This window comes from Lipotes vexillifer, unplaced genomic scaffold (genome assembly GCF_000442215.2).
Source record: "Lipotes vexillifer unplaced genomic scaffold, Lipotes_vexillifer_v1.1 scaffold394, whole genome shotgun sequence".
Classification (NCBI taxonomy): Eukaryota; Metazoa; Chordata; class Mammalia; order Artiodactyla; family Lipotidae; genus Lipotes; species Lipotes vexillifer.
In genome coordinates this window covers 2,613,229-2,629,090 of record NW_006791731.1, presented here as the reverse complement: position 1 = coordinate 2,629,090, position 15,862 = coordinate 2,613,229, and the positions used below count along the sequence as shown (strand labels likewise).

At 59.1% G+C, this 15,862-nt stretch overlaps 1 protein-coding gene across 1 annotated transcript in view; it reads right to left on the bottom strand.

Moving 5' to 3' along the window:
- Window positions 1-15,862, bottom strand: part of SLC45A4 (solute carrier family 45 member 4) — a 32,606-nt gene that overhangs the window by 1,644 nt on the left and 15,100 nt on the right. The window contains exons 3-8 of the mRNA XM_007464589.1: window positions 5,625-5,813; window positions 4,093-4,272; window positions 2,716-3,383; window positions 2,228-2,593; window positions 1,393-1,492; window positions 86-297 (exon numbers count right to left, since the gene is read on the bottom strand). Of these exons, the coding sequence (XP_007464651.1) occupies window positions 86-297; window positions 1,393-1,492; window positions 2,228-2,593; window positions 2,716-3,383; window positions 4,093-4,272; window positions 5,625-5,813 (1,715 nt within the window). The remainder of the gene's footprint in view (window positions 1-85; window positions 298-1,392; window positions 1,493-2,227; window positions 2,594-2,715; window positions 3,384-4,092; window positions 4,273-5,624; window positions 5,814-15,862) is intronic.

Sequence of the window (15,862 nt, the reverse complement as noted above, 5' to 3'; positions counted from 1 at the left end):
GGGCCGGTAAGAACCCCAGAGCCGCCCACAGCTGCTGACCCTGCCCCAGGACCTCACCCACCAGCCACCCCCGCCGGCCACGCACCTCCTTGATGTCGTGGTACTGCCCGAGCAGGGCGTAGGGGCAGTAGGAGATGCTCATGGAGACGACGCCCATGGTGCTGATCATGATCATGGCCACGTAGACGTTGGCGAACATGGCCATCACGGCTGTGCCGACAGAGAAGCCCAGCGTCCCCAGCACGTAGATGACCCTGATGCTCAGGTCATAGTTGTCCAAGTACTTCTGTAGCAGGGCTGCAGAGAGAGAGGCCACCACGGTGACTGACAGGCACTGCCCACTCGCTCCCCTCCCTCTACCGCCACGCTCAGCCCAGCCCAGGAACAGGTGGCCGCCCCTCTTCTTTGCCCGTCAGGCCACCACGTGGTGCTCCCGAACGGGCCACAGCTCACCGTGCCCCACTCGGCTGCTGGGGGCTCGGCACCGCAGAAGGAAGGCGGCACTGTTGGTCCCAGACCCCGTGACCTGGTGCTGTCCTGCAGCACCCTGGGGCCTCCCTACCCTGCAAGGTCAGGCCTTCCTGATCCTTCCACCAGTCCAGGCCCACTCGGCACCCTCTTGGGCCCTGTGCCTGGTCCTGCCTCGAGGACCGAGTTGTTGCTGGTTTTCCTCGCGAGCACTCACCCCCTCTGGGTCTGGAAGGATAGACTCCTGCTCACCCTTCCTGACCCAGCTCTCCCGAGAAGTCCTCTCCTGAAGCATCGACAGCACCGTGACCGTCATGAAGGCTGCCCGCTGCCCCTGGCCGTTATCTGGGTCATCCTCAGGTAGGAGCACAGGCAGGTGGCCCGGCCCAGGCTCAGCCAGGAGACCCCTAACTGCAGCTCTGCCCCGTTTCCAGAAGCTGTGCCAGCATGTCGCTCCCGGGACTGAAGCCTGTCACTCCCACCCCCTATCCTCCGGGACACAGCTGACCCCAGAGAAAGGCTGCTTGTCTCCTCCAGCCACCCTGACCTCCGGCAGGGCCCAAACACACCGTATGCACTCAGGCAGGACCCAGGATGCCTGCCTCACCACCCCCGGCCTCCTGGCTGAGGGCACAGCTCCTGCAGTGCCGCCACCCCCTGAGCTGTGGTCAGACCCCTCCCCGAGGAGCCTGGGCAGGCGCCTGCCCAGAGAACAGCCCGTGGTGGGTCTCAGGACACCGGTTCCCGGTATCAGGCTAAGGTGGCTTATTCCCAAGGTGAGGATGAGTGGATTTCTACGCTGCGGTCCCTGAGGGGTGGCCCTGTCTGGTCAGGGCCCGCCGTCCACAGAGCAAGATGCCTGTCGGTCTTTCTAGTCATGGAGCACATCCAGACAAACGGCTCACCTGACTGGGGGCCGCTTACCTGAGCAAGTCGCACCGGTGGCCGCGTAGATGACCAGGCCCCAGCAGCCCATCTTCACACCCGCGTTGTAGGCCTGCCATGCAGTCGAGTTGGATGGAGCCTGTTCCAGAAACGAGATTGGGGTTCAGGGGGTGGGGACAGCGTGCTGTACCTCTGGGCAAAGGACGTCATTTATGTGGAAATTTACATCTTGACTGCAGGCAAGCCGTGTAGTACGGTGGTAGCACTGCACGGAGGAAGCTACGGGCCAGGCCGGGACCTGTAGCAGATCGTCTGCAACGCCCCCAGCCTCGCTCCTGCCCCGCGTCTGGAGGATGTGACTGGCAGCTCCTGCCTCTGCCCTCCTGGAGCCGAGGCCGCAAGAAGCAGCTCAGACAGTACAGGACGGTGAGGACCACGTGGGGCACAAAGGCCTGAGCCTGCGCTGGGACCATCTCGGACCTCCCAGCCCGACTCTGGGCGACACGGGCACAGGTGCGAGTCAGCTGACTCCACAGGGACTAGGACCCACACCCAGCTGGCCCGGCCACAAGCCAACACATCGCTGCTTTAACCCTCTGTGCACGGCGTCTGTACGCGGCGGGAGCAGGCCTTCCTGCCTCTAGCTCCTCAGCGCTCTGGCACTTGCCGAAGCCTGCCGTTTGTTCACCGCAGACCCCAGTGTGAATGCCCTCTTGGGCGCACATGACAACTCCCGACCGTGTTAGCAGGGCCGCACGCTGGCTGGCGGCCCACCGTGCACCCCTGCAGCTTTGGGGGCGGCCTGCTGGGCGCCAGGGAACCAGGCTGTCACCACAGCCAGGTTCCACCCCCCAACAAGTGCCCGGGCGCTCACCTTGGGGTCCCCCTCAAAGATGACCTGGCCCATGAAGTCGGTGTAGAACACGGCCTCGGCGATGACGGAGAACCAGGTGAGCAGGTGGCAGAGGCAGAGCCGCACCAGCTCCTGGGGCATCTTCAGCATGGACAGCCAGAGCAGCCGGACAGTGGTCTCGCCCTCGCCCTCCTCGCTCTCTGTGTCCCCGCTGGACGTGGTGGCCCCGCTCTGGTTGCGGCGGCGGCAGCGCTGACGCTGCCGCTTCTGCAGGTCATACAGGTCGCTCATGCTGCGCGAGGGCTTGATCAGGACCACGGCGTTGGCGCGCCGGTAGCGGTAGCGGTGGGATCCGGTCTTGCCGTAGTAGGAGAAGGTGCTGGAGGCCTGCCGGCGGAACATGTGCCGGCGCCGCCGCCCGGAGCCCGCCGTGGCCGGGGGCTTCATGTCCACCCGGAGCGGTAGCGGTGGGATCGGGTCTTGCCGTAGTAGGAGAAGGTGCTGGAGGCCTGCCGGCGGAACATGTGCCGGCGCCGCCGCCCGGAGCCCGCCGTGGCCGGGGGCTTCATGTCCACCCGGCTGCAGCCGCCGAGGCCGCCGTGGGGCGGCGAGCCGCCTCCGTTGGGGAGCCCGGCCGTGCTCAGGTGGTTCTCCAGCAGGGTCTCGTCCTCCCCGGCAGGCTCGCAGAGCAGCGGGGGCAGGCGGGGCGGCCGGGCCCGGGCGAGCTCCTGGCTGGTGCTGCAGGGGGTGCCAGGGTAGGAGGCGTCGTGGAAGATGGAGGGCTCGATGTCGCGCAAGAAGAGCAGCTCGGGCTCCAGGCCCAGCGCGGCATCTGGCACGTGCAGCACTGAGTCACTCTTGCTGCGCACGATGCCCGTGTCCAGGTAGTCCAGGGCCAGCTCGTGCGCCGACTGCACCTCGTCCGGGAACAGGGCGCTGCCGGCCAGGGCGCCGGCGTGGGGCCCGGGGGCCGCAGCCTCAGCCGCGTCCACGCTGCGCTCCTGCTGAGGGCTGTAGTGCTCCTCGTCGATGCTGAACAGGTGCAGGGCCACCGACACCGAGAACACGATGGCCGCAAAGAAGAAGAGCGCCTCGTTCTGTGTGCGGAGCCAGGGGCCCAAGAGGGTCTGGGTCCAGTCCAGCCCCCCCAGCACGTAGCCGACGGCCCCGCCGAGGCCTGAGGGACGGAGCAGGGCAGCAGTGAGCGCCAAGCCGAGCCGGGGGGCGCCCAGACGGGAGTTCAACACCCCCAACACACACACGCACACACGCGCGCGCGCACATGCGTACACGCACACACGTACGTACACACACATGTACGTACACACACGTACGTGCACACACGCGCACACACACACGCGTGTCCAGGGCCGCCACTCAGAGAAAACGACACCTGAGCCCGGGTTCGGAATCCTAACCTGACAGGTTCCTACTTCATGAATTAGGACAGAAACAGGCGGCTGCCTGCCCGGGGAATGCTCGCCGCGCTCCCCGCCATCCCGAGCTCACATTCCCACATTCCCGTCCCATGGGAAAGCTGCCCGACTGCAGGGGGCGGCCAGCACAGGGCCCTGGACTGGGGCCGCCTGGCTAGCATGTCCCCCGCCCCAGACCACAGTCACTTGGCCCTGCCAGGATCCCAGCTCACTGCCTCGCCCACCGGTGTCTGAGACGAAAAAGCCTCACGCGGAGGCCGTGGGAGCAGCCTCCGCCAGCCCTGCCGACCACAGACAAGCCGGGTAAGGACTGGGCACAGTGAATGCGGGGCCCGGGACACGGGACAGGCAGGGGGCAGGGCGCGCTCACCGGCAGAGAAGGCATGGAGGACCAGGGCGCGGCGAACGCAGGGCCGGGGCCTGGGGACGGGCGGGGCAGGGCGCGCTCACCGGCAGAGAAGGCATGGATGTTGAGGGCCATGTCCTGCTCGTCACTGTCTGCCACGTCCAGCAGGTAGGCGCGGATGGGCCCCTCGGTGGCGTCAGCGCTGAAATCCAGGACCACCACCCCCAGCACCGTGAGGACGATGCCAATGGGCTGCCGGGTGGGGACATCGCCGAGGGACAGACCTGACAGGGCACAAAGGAGCAGCCGATCTCAGCCCAGTGGCAGGCAGTGACCTCCCGGGGAGACAGTGGCCTCCCGCCCCAGCCCAGAGGGCACGTGCTCCTCGGCACAGCCTCTCCTTACGGAAGGAGAGTTTTGTCTTTCCTGGCTCTGGGAAGGAGGCTATGAGCCGTAATCACGCACCTGCCTCAGGTGAGTCTGGCCCTGAACCCAGAGACCAACCTGCTCCCCTGACAGCTGAGCTAAAGCTGGTTTTACTGGATTCACCGCCGTGGGACTGAGGGGCACTCTGTGCACAAAAGTGATGAGGGGGCACTGGGCTCATGGTCTGGAACCCAAGACCAGCCCCTGAGCTCTGCAGATGAGGCGGGTCTCAGACACCCTCCCTGCTTGAGGGCAGGGAACCTGCTGGCTACCTGGACCCTGCAATGCCCGGGAGCAACACAGGCGCAGCAAGACAGAGGGCACCGGGCCGGAGCTCCAAGCCGCTGCGTTTGGGCCACAGTGGGCCGGGCCCACCTGCACACACAGGTCCTCGAGAAAGCTGCAACATGCCCTCTAAACTGTGCCCACAGGTGCCAGGAGGGCGGCACCCCCGGACCCCTGATCTGGGGGCATCTGGATGGAGGGGAGGTGGGTGGGCGCTCAGCTCAGGGAGGCCTTCCTCGGCCGCCCCCACCAAGCTGGCACTAAGCTCGCCCCAGGCGGCCTCACACAGCCTCTGAGCAGCTGAGCGAGGCTCTGGCTGCACAGCAAAGTTTTCTTTCTGCGCCGCCCTCCCCAATTCCTGAGCCTCCTAGCATCAGCGACCCCCGCCTCAACTGATGCAGACTTGGGGGCAGGCTCGCCTATGTCAGAACACAGATTAAGCCTTCGACTTACAAAGTCGTTGCCAGAAAACAGGGTTTTGTTTTCCACCAGTGCTGGCGGCTGCTCTCAAGCAAAAGCTATTTTCCCACATGTAGTTGTTTTAATTGAAAACAAAACAACAACAAAAAGACGCAAAACAAACCACGAGTACACGAAAGAAACAAACAAAAAAGTATCACACTACGTCTGGACATTTTCAATACCAAGCCTAAGAAAAGGAGAAAAAAAAAAGAGAAAAGATAATTTCTGAAATAATGCTGGAAACAGGACGTGGTGTCAGATACGCATTAAAAACAAATGGATCACAACAGGAAACGCTCCCTGAGAACAGGTTCCCACGGCGTTCCCACGTGGGGCCCGTGGCCTGGCCACCGCCCGGGCGTCCAGGGCTCTGAACAGCTGCCCAGTCCGGGACCAGCCGGTCTAAATTCTTTAAACCTGCGCATCTTATCGAGTCCCAGGCAAGGCTCTGCAGAACACTCACCGATGGCAGAGCCGTTAAGGAAAAGTGCCACTCCAAAGAGCACGCCCACGCAGAGCACGAGGATGAAAGGCCGCCGGCGGCCCCAGCTTAGGGTGCACCGGTCACTCGCGGAGCCGATGAGGGGGGTGAAGACGAGGCCAAGGATGGGGCTCAGGAACCAGGTGAGGCTGTAGTACTGCTCCGGAAGGCCTGCAACAGACACGCGGCCGTTACACACGCGGGCGGCACGCTGCAGACCGCCTGGCCCAGGCAGCTCGGGCCGCGCGCACACACCCCTGCCAGCTAGAGAGCCCCCAGGCAGACGTCCCCACCTGCCAGGCCCGGTGTCTGAAATCAGCCAAAGCCCGACGGGGAAGCATCAGGTGGCCTGAGGCCAGACCTGGGCCGAAGAGCCCGTGTCCTGAAACCTGCCCAGGGCGCACTCGGCAGGCGGGCACAAAGCGTACGGTGCAGGACACAGGACCCAGCGGGCCCGGGCCGCTGTGCACACATGGAGAGGCACCTGCAGGGGCGGCGGCACGAGGGCAGGACCCTCTCATTCCTCTGGCACTGACCAGGGCCTGGGGTCTCAGGGGCTGCTCAAGGCCACCCTCGGGGACCAGGCACTGAGCCCGTCAGCCCACAACAAGACGGGTGGGGGACTGACGCTCCGCTCACGGGATCCTGCGCCTCACAGCTGAAATCTAAATCACGAGGGTCCTGCAGAGGGGCCTCGCAGCCACCGACGCACTAAATGACCCCAGCAGTGGGCTTCTGAGCGGCTACTGAGGGGCGGCAAGAGGGGAGGCCTCAGTGTGTGTCCAGCTGGAACCAGGGGGTTGTGTCTGGTGCCTAATCCTCCTAACTGCCCAGGGAGGCAGGGATTACTGTATCCATTTCACAGACGGGAAATCTGTAGCTCAGAGAGGTTTAGGTAGGCAATCTGCCCTGGGTCACAGAGTGAAAAAGTAGGAGCCTAGGACTTAAACCCAGGGCTGCCTGATTTCAAAGTCTATGTACCCGCCCCCCCGCCCCACTCTACATGCTTCCTCCCTATAACACAAACCCAACGCCCATCGCCACTGGAACAACGAGAAACTGAGTCTGGCTCATTCACACGCAGGACAACACGGCGGAATCCCGCACATGCTGGGTGCACAAGGGCACACACTGTGGGTTCCATTTACATGATGTCCAACGGGGCTAAAGGAGTGTCTGCTGGCAGAAGCCAGGGTGCTGGTCGCCCATGGGAGGGGCAGGGGCTTTCGGGCTGGTATGTTCTGATCTTGATGTGGATGGGGGTCCCTGGTGACAACTCACCCAGCTGGAGACTTGGGTCACGCACCTCTCTGTATGTCACACTTCAATGAAGAGTTTACATAAAAAAAAATAAAAGCGTGCCTTGGCACCCCAGCGACTGTTAGCTAATGTTTTACACCACCAAAGGCCCTGAGAAACGGAATATTGTGCTGAACTACTAAGAAAAATAAACTGTGTAGGAGGAGGAAATCGTTTTCAAAGGAGGAGGGAAGCACCTTTCAAAATCGTTGCTAACGTGCCCATTAAAATATTTATGCATTCAGCCTAGAATTCAAGGTGTCAGCCTCGACCTTTACACCACACAGAACGCTAGGAAGGGCGAATTCTGTTCCCGATTCAAGTCAGCAGAACATACTGGTGTCTCAGGAAATGAGAAGCTTGCCGAGTGTGCTCCGCTGACAAGCGGTGGTTTACATGGTAGGCCTGGGTCCTCGGCGTTCACTGTCAAAGTCAGGCACCGGGGAAACGACAGCAGTACCGGCCACACCGGCCGCGGCGACACTTCCTACGCTCGAGAACGCTAGAGAACGCACAGCGTCGAAGCATCAGGCTTCTCAAAGACAACAGCTCCCTCACAAAACCATTTAGCGGGTGCGGTGTAGTCAGTTTCAGAGAGAAAGGAAAGCACTCTTACCCCAGTGGACAGACTCTTAACTACTGTTGGGCTTTTCAAATGTCACAACTTTACTAATGAACGGTGACTAGCTTGGTGACGGGGCTCCATGCAGAGCTGCAGCACGCATGCACTTGCGCACATGCAGGCACGTGTGCACACACACGTCGACTCCCTGCCGTGCCTGCCGTCTCCCCTGGGGGCCTGGCCCTCCTGCTTCAGGCACAAGGAAGTGTTCTGGACTTCTGCACCTGCTGACTCTCACCTCCCTACCTGGTGCCTCTTAGAACTCTGAGGGGGTCACCCACCTAGGAGGCTCCCACTCACCGAGGCTCACCACCACTGCTGTAATTCCACACCTGCTGGACCACCTGTATGCGATCCCAAGAGACAGGCATCTGTGAGGGCGGAGACCCACAGAGGTACCAATGACAGTTGAACTGAACCAAACCCGAGGTGCACCTGCAGCAAGGTGAGCCTGAAGACCCCAACCACTGACCCCTGACCCTGCGCACTGCGGCCGGCCGCCCCCAAGCAGGGTCTGAGCTTCAGCTGTGGTTGGCCACCCCATCCCCCGGTGCCCTCGCCCGCCAGGCCTACCATCCGCCCCAGGCCACCTTCCCCATCCCCAGCCAGCCCACCACACACATACCTCCTGGCATCAGTCATCTTGGCTCCCGGTGTTGAACGCACTCAACACTGGTCCAGGAGCAGGGGGACCGGGCACACGACACTCCTGGGACCGGCTGTGCTTGCTATGCAGTGGGGGAGCGGTGGTTCCTGGCCTCGGCAGCTTCCAGTCCCAGGGAGACGGGCATTAGCAAACTCACCAGGCGACAAGCATCTCAGGGTGACCCGCAGCGCTTCAGGGACTGAGAGGTCGGGAGGGCAGCACCCTTGAGTCTGAGGGGGAGAAGCGGACGGGGTGCCGGGCAGCGGGGGGAGAGGGGGTGGGTGTTTCTCTGGCCATGGCAGGTGGAGCTCTTTACAGAGCAGAAGGCCCTGCGACCCCGGCCATGGCCTCTCACAAGGGACAAGGGACGGGAGGTGCGGGACTCGGAGCATCATCCCTCACACCTGCCTGGATGTCGGGGACAGGGGAGGAGTCAGCACTGGATCCCTCCTGGCACCTCAGCTTGGCGTGGCCGGAGGGAGGCTGCTGGGCAGGGTGGCCAGCAGGGCCCCACTGTCATCCCGACGCTGCTCAGAGAAAAGGTGTTCATTCCAACCTGTCTCCTTCTCAATGTCAATGCTCTGGAACACGACTGAGCAACTCTGTGGCCCCTTTTGGTTAAGAAGGTTGCTACGTTTTTTAATGGTCGAAAAAGATCAAAGTAAGCACATTTCCTGACATGTAAAAAGTGTCTGTAAATAATAAAGTTTTATTGGAACGAGGCCACACTTGTCCGCTGATGAACGGCTGCTTTGAGCTCCATGGCAGAGTTTGGAGCTGCTACAGACACGCGGCCAGAGCGCCAGGAACATTCACTCTGGCCCCAACAAGAACCGCCTGCCAACCCCTGCTCTAGATGCAGCACGGTTGTGTGTTGTCCAGGGTTTGTCTGTCTCCTGAGTTGTGCTCAGTCGGCCCTATTACAGCGGAAAGAGGGGTGTGAAATTTCCCAACAATGACTGCGAATGACTGTTGGATTCTGCCCGTCCTTGCCTCACCCATGTCTTAGGCTCTGTTCCTCAGGAGCACACGCACCTCACTCCTGAGCCCACCCTTCCGTCCTGTGGGCTGTGCCCTCCGTACCCCCGGCAATGCTTCATCTGTATCTGAAGCCCCCTTTATCTGGGGTTAATGCTCCCCCCAGCCGACTCAGGCTGCCTGTTCCCACCTTTTCACCTCAACCCCTCTGCGTCAGTCACGGTGTTTTACAAGATGGGCAGGTCTTGCTGTTCCATCCACTCTGGTGTGTCTCCTCGCTGGGGTGTTTCGTCACTTACATTTAGAGTAACTGCTCACGTGGGTGACGTCAGGGCTGCCGTTTTACTACTTGCTTCCTATCTGCCCCCTCCTGGGGTCTCTGTTCCTCTTGTTCCTGCCTTCTTTTGGTTAACTGAGTATTTTTCCCCATTCCATTTTAATTTACATATTGGCTTTTTAGCATTATTTTGTAGTGGCTGCCCTAGAGACTGCATTACATGTCAACTTTCAGTCTATTAGTGGATATCGTTCACATCACGTAAGAAATTAGTGACTGTCTGTGCCCGTTTACCCCAAGCCCCTTTATGTTGAAGCTGGAACATACGCTTCATGTGCAGACACGATGAAGCCCACGCTGTGCTGTGAGTTTTACCTTGAACGGTCATTCATTTTAGAAGAATTCATAGGACGCTGCTCTTTTATTTTCACCACCCGCCTCACCATTTCCACATCCTTCCTTCTTTCTCCTCGAGGTCCCGTGTGCGTGTGCTGCCACTTCTCTGCAGCCTGAAGGACTGTTTTTCGCTCCTGCAGCATTTCTTACAGAGGTCTGCTGATGACAAATGCTCTTAGAATTTACCTAAATTCTCTCTATTTCACGTTGTGTTCCTAACGGATATTTTCGCTGGATACAGGACTCTGGGTCAACTCCTCTCCCCGCCAGAACTTGAAGACACGGTTCCACTGTCTTCTGAGAAGGCTGTGACAGCCCACATGACTACATACACGTCTTTTCTTCCTCTGGTGCCTTCGAGATTTCCCCTCTGTTACTGCTTTTCAGCAGTTTGACTATGGTGAGCCTAAGCGAGGCTCTCTTTACATTCATCCTGCTTCACAAAGCTGTAGATTTAAGCTTCCACCAAACTTGGGAGGTTTTCAGTTATTTCTTACTTCACATTTTGATGCCCCGTTCTCTTTCCTCTCTTCCGGGACTCCAATTACACGTATATCAGACACTGTCCCGCTGCTTCCTGAAGCTCTGCTCATTTCTCTTTTCAATTTTTGTTCTCTCCGTTCTTCATATTAAGCCATTTCTACAGACCAATTTCTTAGTGCACTGAATCTTCTCTCATCCCTAAGGTTAATTTTTATTTCAGATACTGCATTTTTCAACTCCAGAATTTCCATTTGGTTCTCTTTTTAAATAGCTTCGATTTCTCTGTTGAGATGTTCTACTCTCCACCTGGAGCCTGTTTTCCTTTATGTCCCCGAGCAGAGTCAGAACGTGTCTGATGATTCCAACACAAGTCAGCATCTTGGGGTCATGTCCCTTGTGGCCTTTTCTCTGGGGTGAAGGTCATGTTTTCTGTTTTCTTTTCTCCCCAAATGTCTAATAGTATTGAGTTGTAGCGTAGACATTGTAAAACGATGTGCGGCAGAGACTATATTCTGTTACATTCCTTTGATGAACAATGATGTATTTCCCACACACACAGGGGTCAATAACTGGACTTTGATGAATAATTCTGGTAAAAGCATTTCTGCACAGATACGCAGGTATAAAACACATATAAAAAATGAACATAGAGATTCCTTCTCTCCTTAAGTACGTCTTAGAACAGCCATGACTAAGTTTAACTCGATATGTATTTCAGAGCTTAAAAAACCAAGAAATTAATAACAAATTTTTGCACAGTTTAACTTGAGGCACATGCGTTTATTGTCCTAACACTGGAAATACCTGCTTGACATTTGATTTGATACTCTTATTGGTTAAGCTTTTGCCTTTTAGAAGTTCCCCTAGGAGAAAATGCAAGAAGAAAGTATCTATCTCCAGAGTACCCGTCACTCTTTGCACACTGCTTAGGAATAACATGACCTTAAAATAGTCAATTTAGAAAAACACGGACAAGATGCTGGGCTGTTATTCTTATATGCAGGGTCTCTGTTTTGAAAAAGAAATGAGTATAAAAAAGTAATTTTGTCCTGACATTGGTGGGATGGGATACATTCGTACTGTTCACAAATCCAGCACATAAGAGTGTCTGTTTTAAATGAGATCAACACTAATACGTAACAAGGAGAGAAGCCAGCTTTAGGAGACGCCCTCATCCCACCCAGTCCCTCTCGGGTTTTACCAGCACTGATACTTTTGTTTTAACAAACAATTAACTTGGCTGGACTCGAACTCAAAACTGTCTCCCCTGCTTTTTTAGCTTTAGCTAAAATCTGTCCTATTTCAGGAATTGCCAAGAGATACGAGCAGAGATGACAAATGGGATTCGGGGTCCCCCACCTCTCACTCTGCCCTTGGGTTCGGGTACCCAGCTGTGTTTTAGCCCCTCTGGGTGGCATCATGTGAGGCCAATCTTCAGGGGAAAAGCCATAAAACACAATGAGAAGCTCACGGGGTGCCCGGCCCTTCTCCTATTCTGGATGCTCTCTAGTGCTGACAGGCACTAGAGGGGAAACTGCACGGATAAAACTGTTCCTTGAAGATTCGGCCTCTTAGCTGGAGGGGCACAGACAGTGGCCAAGTGCCTGCTTCTGGCCATGGGCTCATTACCACAGTGGTGACCATGTGCTGAGAGGGGCTACAGGGCCTGGTCACAAGAGAACTGCTTGTCCACACTCTCTCTCTCTGGCCTACACAAACATTCTGTGAACGTCTGTGAGCTGCAAGGCTCTGTGTCAGACGGGAGCCACTGAAGACTGACCACAGAGGACACAGGGAGTGCCTGGGAGACATGCCCCGGCCCCGGCTCGCCCTCGGCTGCTAAGTGCCCACCGCCCACCCCTGACTGACAGGGCCGGCAAATGTGGGACACACGGGGTCTGGCCGATGGAAAGCCTGTGCTCTTCCCAAGTACATGCTACGACATGGACACGCGTGGAGAGGCTGGCCAATGCAAGGCGACAGAGAAAGCCATCTTCATCGAAGGCGCCCCCTGGAAACCCGGGCTTCTCGCCCCTCCCTGGGAGGGAGCACGGCGTGAGCAGTCTGCACTGCCCCGGGACCGCGACAGGAGCCCAAAGGAGCCCTCACGTGGCAGGTCACGCTTCAGCACCCGACAGGCTGACCCACTGCCAGTTCCCCTCGGGCAGCGGCATTTACATTCCCGGGGCCCCTGTGCCTGCTGGCCATTGTGCGTGTACTTTGCCCAAGGAGCTGCTGCACTGAGGACACTGCCCTGCCCGGGTTAAGAGCGCGGCTCACCCCGCACGCGGAGTTTCTGAGGTTCAAGTGCGCGTCACCAGAGTCAGACTCCATTCCATGTGGCTCTGCTCGGGCCGGAGTGCCCGCCCGCCCCCCCAAAAGGCTCCTTTGCACTGAGCTGTGTTCTGTGCTAAGTTTGATGAAGGTGGCCTTTCGGGGCAGGGCTGTCGGGGGAGCCTGTGCTCTGTGGCCACATCCCCTTGGACGCAGAGGCGACCTCTGACCCGTGTGACAGTACAAGGGTGAGGTACGAGCTTCACAGATGTGAACTGGCAATTTCTGTCAACCTTCTCAGAAAACACGCACATAACTGAAATTAAAATGGGCACGCAATTTAAAGTGACTCTTAGGAACTCATTAGGAAAGTTGTCAAGCTGGGTGCTGGTTAGCAATTCACCCCAAACCCGTGTCCTGCTCACCCAGAAACACCACCATCACCAGGCTTCGCACCACCCAGAGCGCTGGCCGCCTCAAGAGGGAGCTGGAGGGGCTGCAGGTACGTATGGATTACCTGCTTTGGAGGCTCCCCGGAGCCTGGGCCACCTTCACCAGTGCACCGACCCTGAGAGACCAAGGGACATGGCTCGGGGCTGGCAGGGAGTCAGACCCTCAGCCCACCTGCCCCTTCAGCTTTGCCCTCCGCCCCCACCAGCTCCAGCCTGTCCTTCCGACAGCCGCCGAGGCGGCTGGGCTGTACCTTCCTCTGGTTAGGGTGCCATCGATCGTCGTCACCCCCCACCCAACCCTGTTCAAACGACTCCTTCCTCATCTCCCGTTCCCTCCACCTATTGCAGCCTGGTTTCCCCCAGAGCCCCCACCCCCACCCCAAAACTGCCCTCGGAGATCACCAGGCCACCTACCTGCCAACCCAGCTGGCCCTTGTTTATTAGACTTGGCCAAAGGCCCCAGGAGGGCAGAGGGCATTGGCACAAGTGCCAGCTCCTGGCACAGAGCCCGGCGAGCATGGGCGCCAGAACCACGTGCTTGCTGCGTGAAGACGCTGCCGGGCCCTTCCACTCGCACCCCGTCCTCCTTCCTGCTCAGCACGGGACACCCCACACCCAGGGAAGGCCTCCGTGGAGGGGCAACCGGGCAGAGGCCGCAGGTCCAGGAGCAGCTGGTCAGGCCGAGGAGGCAGGAGCACCCAGGAGGCCCAACTGGACCGACAGCGGCCTCTGTTCTTTGCCTTGTCCCCAGCTCTCCTAAACGTCTTCCTGGTCTGCAGAGGGAGTGCGAGCCCACAAGGAGCTGAGTGCTTGGGGTGCAGGGACAGCCGGGGTCACCCCGCGCTGGGCAAGGAAGACACACACTTCCCATCACGTCCCCAGAGCAGCCCCGGAGGAGCGAGTGAGCCCTGAGAACACAGCCTCGACCCCGTCCGTCCCTGGTGTGGCTGCCGCTGGGACGCCCCGGACACAGCATTTCCCAGCAAGGCTCTAAACACACGTAGCACCGGTGCGTAGTAAATAATTTTTGTTTTCTTCCCGGCAAAAATGAACAACAATGGTGGGACCAGAAAGGCTCCCCGTTCACAGGAAACGCCGAGGGTGTCACCGCTCGCCGAGGGCTGTGTGAGGTCACGGGCGACAGCGGCCACGCTCAGTCACGCGCGGCCTCCCATTCAGCACAGCCAGCGGCTTTTTTGATAAACTGGTCCTTCTTGGGGGAGGGGGCCAGGGGACTGGGAAAGCTGCCTATAAATCTTTAACAAAAGATCTGAAATGGGAATAGGAACTACATTCTTTCTCTCAATAGACAAAGCCTTCCCCATCAAGATATGCTTGTATTCTCAGACAAAAACCTTCATGATAACACTAAAGCCATGAGAACCCGCTCTCTGTGGGAACGCTCGGCAGCCTGCAGTAACCCGGGATGAACGTAACCAACCCAGCGGGGAACGTGGCACTAAGCAGCCCCCTTGAGGGCCACAGCCGTGAAAAATCATGGGTCCGGCTGAGGCCCCGGGGCCCAGACATAGACATGGTCCCAAAGAAAGGGCCCCCCCCCCACCCCAAGCAGACAGGGTCTGCACTGGGCAGGGGGCAACCCGTCGTCCAGCTGGAGGGAGGGCCACGGAGCTGAAGGAGCCTTCCAGAGTCCCAGGAAGGTAGGAGGAAGGACTAAGCAAAAGAAGTTCAGATGCCTGTTCTTGGGCCTCCGCCTTGGAACAGCAACCCCTGGTGTTCCGAGTGCAACGGGCCGGGCCCTGTGGGTGTCCGCGGGGGCTCCTGTGCAGCCCAAGCCCCTTCCCAGAGTCCAGGCACTCGCCCCGGGCTGGACCTGGGAGCCCAGAACTGAACACAGATGCCCCTCATCACACCATTAAAGAGCCGGAATGGGTGCCTGAAGGTGCAGGCCCCAGAACCTGGGCCACGCGGGGGCCAGTCCCAGTGACGTCGGGGACAGCAGCGACATCAGTGCCGCGGGGAGAGCCATGTGACGCAGAGATCGTTCGGTGTATGCATTAGGTGCTCCCTGCGGGTGGACTCTGGTGCCGAATGAGCTATTTCGGATGGAGAGGCAGTAGTCTGGAAATAGCACGATTCGCACTTACCAACGGCACCGTCAGTCAAATTCCGGAAGGTTCCGAACAACCTTTCTTCCGGTAAAATAAACATGCTCCAGCCCCTCATGTTGGCCCTGAGGCTGGGCTTAGTTTCCAGGGAGTAGACCGCCAGCCCCACTCGGGGGCTGCCCAGCACCTCGGTGGGAGCACTAGTCCTATGCTGGAATGAGGAGCCGCCTCCAGGGCCCAGCAAGACGCCCTCAGCCAGATGCACACAGGCACTGAGGCTCTGGAAAACCCGCGGGCGCCCCTCCTGCTCTGCTGGGGCCTGGCTGCGGGGGTCTTTCTTCCCGCAGCTCCCAGGAGCACAGCCCACTGCAGACTGGAGCACCGGCCCCTCCCCACCACCCACCCATCCCACACTCTTCAAAACAGATGCTGCACTAAGCGAGCGTGCCCGGGGCACGGGTGGGGGGAACGAGCCCGCGCCGAGCCGCGCGACGGCCACTCGGCACCCCGGCCCAGGCTGGCCCCTGTGCCAGGCCTGGACGCAGTGGCAGCCAAGGTCTCTCCCACCTCTGAGAGCCTGCGACCTGAATTAGGGTCGGGGGGAAAGAACCCAGCCACCACCCTACCTGCTGCGATCCACAGCTCTGGTTTTAATAACAAGTGGGCAGCAACACCCCCAAAGCTCCGGGGGAGCGAGGTTATGGAGCACGCCCTAGGGCGGGGG